Genomic DNA, 8393 nt, shown 5'->3' with positions numbered 1-8393 from the left:
AGAGAGAGAGAGAGAGAGAGAGAGAGAGAGAGAGAGAGAGAGAGAGAGAGAGAGAGAGAGAGAGAGAGAGAGAGAGAGAGAGAGAGAGAGAGAGAGAGAGAGAGAGAGAGGAGAGAGAGAGAGAGAGAGAGAGAGAGAGAGAGAGAGAGAGAGAGAGAGAGAGAGAGAGGGTTGGGTTGGGTTGGGTTGGGTTGGGTTGGGTCAGGTGAGGACTGAGTATTTTGGGTTTTAGAATGATAGGTTTAGTGCTGGAAAAAAGGAAAACGTGTGCTTGTTTTTTGGTTACTTCAATTATGTTTTGTAGGCTATAAAAGCCTTTACTTCTCTGAGTATAAAAGCAGCCGTTTTGAGTCGATAAACAACTCTCCTTCTTCTTATTCTCTCACATATTATAACAGAGTTATATTCTGTTGATTGTTGTTGCAGTGAAGTGAATATAAAGGGCCTGATTATCAACATCCCTAAACTATACAATTCTAACAATATATATCACAAAATAAAGATCACAACTTTTTTTTTCAATTAATTTGTATTTTAGTGTACATGAATTTCCAATATAATTTAGGTGATAAAAATCACAAATCCAATATTAATTAGTCGATCGTGGTCAAAACTGAAAAAATTAATTAATTTAACTGGCAATAGATAAAATGCAGTTCTTAATACTTTATGCTTTCTACCCTTATTTAACATCTGTGTCATTTGGTCGGGGTGTTACAGTTAGTTGTAAATTTTGATTCCATAGCAGTTGGTTTTAAGTGTAGATGAAGCAGTGATTACTTATACTAATAAAACTTTTTGGACAACAGGGTGTGAAAGTTTCTCTTTCTCCAAAAACTGTCCCTGGTATCGTACCTCCAGATTATGAAGTTCTGCACTTGACTTGGACAGCAGAGAAGCTCCAGCTACAAGTTGATTTGATAGATCAACGTTGTGTCAAGTAAGCATCATGTAGGATATTATTCATTTCATACATTGATTGTTTAATTTGCTAAAGTTATTCCATCTACATCTGAATGATGATGATGATGATAGAGTTAAGTTGGGTCTCCTTTCATATTGCTGTAGAAATCCACTATTTTGATTCTTGAAGGCCGATCACATAGGCTATAGCTGATATAGTCAGTCATATTGTTATTGTGTAGGTCCAAAATGTCAGCTTTGGCTTCTCTAAAATCTGGGAACAAAAGTAGTGCAATGAGACATGCAAGGGAACTGAAGTTGGCCTCTGAAAGCAGAGAAAAATGTCATGTGCTTTTAATGCGAGTAGAGGAAGTCCTCAGAGCCATAGCAGATGCTCAAGATTCAAAAGAGGTGTGTACTTGTAAATCTCACATTTGGTAATATGATTGACAACAGTTTCTACACCACTTGTTGGCTATGTACTTACTTAAATGGTTGGGCAGGTTTTTGAAGCCATTCAAAGTGGCACAAAGGCAATAAAGGATAACAAGGTCACCATAGAAGAAGTTCAACTATGTTTAGATGAACTTGATGGGGCAATGAATTCACAGAGGCAAGTAGATGAAGTCATAGGTACTTGGCTTAGCTTCTGTCCCATATGTTTATTAGGAAGAAGGGCCATAGGCAGCATAATCATATAATAGACACAGATACTGGATTTTTTTTTTTTTTTCTAACATGGGTATGGGTTTGTGTGGTTTCCAGGGTCAGTTTCGTCTTATGCAGAATTTGATGAAGATATTGAAGATGAGTTGGATAAACTCCAGTTGGAAGAAAGTAGAAAGTCATCCCATTCTCATGCTCCTCCTGATGATACCATAAGAAGGGAACACACAACCGAATCATTGAGCAATGCCCTTTCAGATCTTAAGCTTTCCAATGAAGTTGTCATGACAAAATCACAAAATGTATCAAAATTTCTTGACCCTGCACTGTCATGATAATTATCCCCTTCTCTGCAGCTTCTGTAAAGAGGAATACTAATTATACTCGTGTAACAAAAACTACCCTACCTGTATATATATGTGTGGTACAAATTCTCAATTTTCTTCCATAATATCATCTCTCGGCTTTCATTCTCTCTATGTGTGTATTATAAGTATGTTTTGTGTGTGTATCTTCTGAAACATAATCTAAAATGAGTTATCTTATAAATTGGGATAACTTTAATGCTTTGCTCTTGATTTTCTTCATCAGTTTGTGCATTCTCGTAGGATGGGATGGAATGGAATGGAATGGGATGATGACTAATGTGGTTCGTGTGTAATGGAGCACATGTCCCTATTTATAAGTAAACTCACCACAAAACCACACTTTTGTTGATAAGGAAAGCTTTAAGAAAGTCTAACCCGACATAAAAGAAAAGGGGATTTTTGTGTCTTTGTCGACCTCAAGGACAAGCAATGCAAAGAAGAGGAAGTTTGGTGTTATTAGTTGGAAGTCTAACATGTAACATCCTTTTTTTTTTGAAATTTAAATTTAAAATAGTAAAATGTCAAAAAAAAAAAAAAAAATAGTATTGATGATGAGAAATTAAAGTTTATAAGATTATATAAATGAAATCCTAAATTTAATTTGGGTCGAAGTGTATAGGTTGGGGAAGTTGGTGTTTGACTATAGTTAACCAAGTAAGGAGTAAAAGTGATAGGAAATTATGTGTACTTTGTATTTTGACATGTTTTTACTTGTATTTGACCCTAAGTGATTACTAAATGGAAATTATGTGCATTAATGACGATTAAGGATGACTATTTTGAAATAATAAACTTGTTTTCAAATAAAAATTAGCAAAATTGGCAAAATTGGTTAAGGGTTTGAAATGGAGTTTTTCATCAATTACATGTACATTCATGTAGGATGGCTTTAGCCGGAGAGTTCACTTTGACTAAGGATCCCGGCATTGGCTAGGGGTTTGTGATTACATTCTAGAACGCCTCATTTGTGTGTTTATGTGTGTGAAATCTAGCTAGCTCATACATGGTCTAGTGAAATGACACACCAATACCTACTATTTTAATGAGTAAGAAGACGTATGTGTGCTTGTGCTATACTACGGTGAGCTCATTGGGCAGTAAGTGTATGGAGTTCATGTTACATTAAACCTAGGATTTTGTCATCATTAGTGAGATGGGTTATGATATTGACTTGTGTTATGAGTGGTTGTATGCTTGCATTTCATTCCTTATTTATGAAACTCTTATAATATTATGGAACTAGTTGTTAGACCCGTATGTTATACGGGTTGAATAAAATAATAAAAAAATTAAATATGAAGGTTTAAACAAAAATTTATTAAATTTGAAATTTAAAATTTGAATTTAAAAGGAAATATATTAAATACTATATGAGTTGTAATATTGTAATTTATTGGTTATTTTCAATTAAGGTAATTATTAATTAAGGTGTAAATATGATGTGTTAATTAAAAAAGATAAAAGAAAATGACAAAATGACAAATGGAAAAAACATTTATTCAAAAATACCACAAAATGACAAGTGTCAAAACTCATGAGAGACTGATATGTGGCAAAAAAAACATTCATTTATTAAGGATGATTTGTTGGCTTTCATATGATTGCAATATGGTGATTTTATACCTCAATATGTGAATTTATTTTATTGAAATTTTAATAAATAGGTTTATCCCCAATATGTGATGTTATTAGTTGGATAATTCCTCACTTATTTTTTAATAGAGTAAATTACACGAATGGTCCTTATGGTTTAGGGTAATTTGTGTGTTTGTTCCATAATTTATTTTTTTAACTCGGAAGGTCCTTACTATTTGTTTTTGTTACGCGCTTGGTCCCTACTGTTTGTTTTTATTACACGTTTGGTCTCTGTCTTACCTAAAAAGACTATAATTTAAATAGAGAAAAATGATGAGGAAGGTAAGGTAAGGTGAGGGGGATAAGGTTGAGGGTGTGTTTATTTAAATAAATTAAAAAATCAAGGGCAAAATAATCTTTTTAGGTAAGCTAGGGACCAAGCGCGTAACAAAAACAAATAGTAGGAACCTTCCAAGTTAAAAAAATAAGTTAAGGACAAACATGCAAATTACCCTAAACCATAGGGACCATGTGTGTAATTTACTCTTTTTAATATGATGTTAAGGTTATTTGGGACAATGTTTTTTTTGCAAATTACTAAACTTAAATGCTTTTGAACATGAAAACATATTCTATTTAACCATTTTCAAATAGCCCATATGTAAGGGGTGTTTCATAACAATTCTTATTCCTGCTTTGTATGCATCAACCTTAAACATTGTCTCCGCTTGACAATCAAGTATTCATGAAGTTGTAACATTCTAAAATACCATATGGTTATGATCTTTATTGTTATAATTTGATCCAAGGATTATTGGGGATTAAAATTATAAAATTATGAGTTTACCTAGTTGCTTATCTTGATTTGTAAATTGTTTATGTATCTGTAACATCCCAAAATACAACCAATTTTTTAAAATCGAAGTATAGGTCTTACATAATTTCTTAATAAAACATAGACTTCCATAAACTTAATTAAAATCAACCATGTCTTGTCACATCATCATATCAAACCATAATATCATCAAATATATTTAATATTTGATAATTGTTATGAATTATTATTTAGTGAATGACTATTGGATTCTCCATATTCCCACATTACTCTCCATAATTAGTGAACATTATAGCAAACATTATTATGAGTTTTATGAGTGTAGTTATGCACCACTATAATGTGCATTCATATCATACATGACCTTTCATCTTCTTTGTTTAGTATAAATAGTGAATATTATGTATTGTAAAGTTTGATGATTTCATCACAAGTATTAGAATAAAAGTTCTCTCTACTCTCATGTCTTTCTTTACTTTATAATTTATATTGTTTTTTGATCATATTTTATAACACGTTATCAGCACGACTCTACCATAGAGCTCTAACTCCTTATTGTTCTTGTAGTTTTCAGGTATGTATTTTTTATAATTTTTCATGTACAATACTTACAACTTATTTTATGGAATTTCTTAACTAACAATTCCTTAACATACAAGTCTTTATTTTGATTTCTATTTTCATTATGGAAAACAATGCTAGAGAAAACTTTATCTAGTTTTCATAGTACTAACATGCTCCTGCAGTAGCAATATCATGAGAAAAGTTTAAAATAAATATGAATTAATCTCATGTCTACTTGTGTTTAAACTAGACAATGAGTTATTGATGAAAAATCACCAATTAATCGTGACCGGTTCTAGTGCATTCCCTGAAGTGAATGCAACATCATATAATCATAATAGTCATGGGTCTAACCGAGGTCGTGGAGGTTATCATAATCATCATAAAAATAACAATATTACAAGTAACCACCAGAAGTTGGAAAATAGCAAAAATCCACATCCTAATGATAAAAGTGGTCAAGGCAAAAAAAAGGTTGAAAATGTTTGTCATTGATGTGGAATGACCAATCATTAGTCTTGTACATGCTGCTTACCAAAGCATTTTGTTGATCCTTATCAAGATTCTCTAAAATATAAAGAAAAATATCGAAACAAATTTTATTCAAAGTGATATTCATGAAGATCAACCAGAAATGACACATTTAGATGTTGCCGATTTTCTTGTCTACCCAGAAGGGACAAGTGGTGATATGGATGGTGATTGATCAGCATAATGTAAAGTTTTGTTTCATAACATTTATTATGTTTTTATGTCATATTCGTTTCATGAGAAATGATGTCGTCACAATCTTCCCAAATTAATAAAATATGAATTTATTTCTCTAAGTCGAATGTTTCTTATGTTTTATTTATTTATTGAAAAGAAAACATGGATATTCGCAAAAGAAATAGTAAAGATACATATCTTGCAGACAATGCAATAACACATATCATTTTTAATAATGAAAAGTATTTTGCTTACTTATCAGTTAGAGAAGCAAATGTTAATATAATAACAGGTAATGCAAAAATAATTGAATCTCATGATATTGAAAATAAAAGGTATGATAACATCTACAAAGTGTGGCATAACCGGTTGGGCCATCCCGGATCAGTTATGATGCGCAAAATAATTGAAAGTTCAAGTGGACATTCCTTGAAAAACCAGAAGATTTTTCAAGCTAATGAATTGTCTTGTGTTGCATGTTCTCAAGGAAAATTAATTTCCTGTCCATCATTGAATAAAGTTGGGTATGAAAGTCCTAGATTTTTAGAAAGAATTCAAGGGGATATATGTGGACCAATTCATCCATCATGTGGACCATTTATATATTTTATGGTCTTAATTGACGCGTCAACTATATGGTCACATGTGTGCTTGTTATCTAGCCATAATCTCGCTTTCGCAAGATTACTAGCACAAATAATCCGCCTAAGGGCACATTTTCTCGATTACCCAATTATGGAAATTTGACTTGACAATGTTGGAGAATTTACATCATAAGCTTTTAATGATTATTCCATGTCGATTAGGACAACTATTGAACATCATGTTGCATATGTTTATACACAAAATGATTTAGCTGAGTCGTTAATCAAACGCCTTCAATTAATTGCAAGACCATTATTAATGCATTCTAAACTTCCTACATCGACATGGGGATATGCAATTTTACATGCAACATCACTTATATGCATAATGACAACTAGTTATCATGAGTTCTCCCATATTCAACTGGTTTGCAGTCAGTAACCAATTATTTACCATCCAAGGATGTTTGGATGTATAATTTATGTACCCATTTCTCCACCTCACTTCACAAAAATGGGTCCTCAAGAAGAATGAGAATTTATGTTGGATATGAATCTCCATCTATAGTAAAATATTTAAAATCATCAATCGGAGATTTATTTATAGCTATATTTGATGATTATTATTTTGATAAATCATATTTTCCAACATTAGGGGAGAAATAAAGAAGCTGGAAAATAAAATCTCTTGAAAGGAATTGTCACTTTCAGTTTTAGATCCCCATTCAAGTCAATGTGAACTTGAAATAAAAAAGATAATTCATTTACAAAATGTAGCAAATCAATTGCCAGAAGCATTTACTGACCCTAAGTGGGTAACAAAGTTTCATGTACCAGTTATACTTACTCAAGTTAGAATTGATATCCCAGAAGGAAAAAAATAGAACTACAAATGAATCAAAAGCACGCCTGAAGCGTGGAAGACCAACCGGTTCCAAAGATAAAAAATCATCGAAATGAAATGAAGCAAATATAATTGATGGTCCAAAAGAGAAAACAGAGTCTTTTGAAAAGATTAATGAAGCTCCAGAAGAGCCCAATGACATAACAAAAGAAACTGAGGTACCTGAAAAAATGAAAATGATGAGATCTCAATAAATTATGTCATAACACATGTAAGATGAAACCGAAAGAAGATAGACGTCGACGATAATTTTTCATATCATGTTCCGCGCGCGATTATAAAGAAAATGAGGATCTTGAACCTAAATCTATTGAGTATTGTATGAATAGAAAATATTGGCCAAAATGGAAAGATGAAATAAATAAAGAGCTTAATTCTATTACTCAACGAAAAGTTTTTGGACCTGTAGTCCGTACACCAAACAGAGTAAGAACAGTGGGACGCGGATGGGTATTTGTGCGCAAAAGAAACGAGAAAAATGATGTTGTGAGATATAAAGCAATACTTGTTGCACAAGGTTTTACCCAAAGACCCGAAATTGTTTATGAAGAAACATACTCTCCTATGGTTGATGCAATTACATTCCGTTATCTAATAAGTCTGGCAACACATTAAAAATTGGAGATGCGTCTGATGGATGTAGTTACCGCCTATTTATATGGTTCACTTGAGAATGATATTTATATGAAAATCCCAGAAGGGTTTAAGGTGCCAGAAGCACAAACTCCTAATTCTCGTGACGTATATTCGGTAAAATTAAATAAATCTTTGTATGGATTGAAACAATCTGCTTGTATGTGGTTCAATTGTTTAAGTACATTTCTTTTAAAAGAGGGCTATAAAAATGATCCATTAAGCCCATGTGTATTCATAAAAAGATCCGGATCGGAATTTGTGATAATTGTTGTTTACGTAGATGATTTGAACATAATTGGAACTCCTGGAGAATTGGAAAATGTCACTTCTTGTTTGAAAGAAACTTTTGAAATGAATGATCTTGGTAAAATGAAATTCTATTTGGGTCTTCAAATTAAGCACAAAAAAATGGAGTTTTTGTACATTAATATCTAGAAAAGGTGCTAAAAAGGTTTTATATGAATAACTCACATCCATGAGTAACCCGAAGGTGGTAAGGCACTTAGATGCCAAAAAGTACGAATTTCAGCATCATAAAAAGCATGAAAATCTTCTTGTTCCCGAAGAACTATATCTTAGTGCTATTAGTGAACTAATATATCTTACTATTAATACAAGACCTGATAAATCTTTTGTCGTAAACTTATTAG

At 32.2% G+C, this 8393-nt stretch overlaps 1 protein-coding gene across 3 annotated transcripts in view; it reads left to right on the top strand.

The window, feature by feature from the left end:
- LOC145012814 (SNF7 family protein) overlaps positions 1-2044 on the top strand; it is a 10877-nt gene extending 8833 nt beyond the window's left edge. For 2 of the 3 annotated variants that reach the window (XM_078971614.1, XM_078971615.1), the window contains exons 5-8: positions 810-940; positions 1146-1314; positions 1407-1536; positions 1669-2044. In XM_078971614.1, the coding sequence (XP_078827740.1) occupies positions 810-940; positions 1146-1314; positions 1407-1536; positions 1669-1904 (666 nt within the window). In that variant the 3' untranslated portion in view covers positions 1905-2044. The remainder of the gene's footprint in view (positions 1-809; positions 941-1145; positions 1315-1406; positions 1537-1668) is intronic. The other variant, XM_078971616.1, reaches the window with a different exon arrangement.
- Positions 2045-8393: the final 6349 nt, after the last annotated feature.

The sequence above is a fragment of the Lactuca saligna genome, chromosome 8 (assembly GCF_052625555.1).
Source record: "Lactuca saligna cultivar CGN05327 chromosome 8, ASM5262555v1, whole genome shotgun sequence".
Classification (NCBI taxonomy): Eukaryota; Viridiplantae; Streptophyta; class Magnoliopsida; order Asterales; family Asteraceae; genus Lactuca; species Lactuca saligna.
Note: the sequence above shows the minus strand (reverse complement) of the source record. Positions and strands in the feature narration are given on the sequence as shown.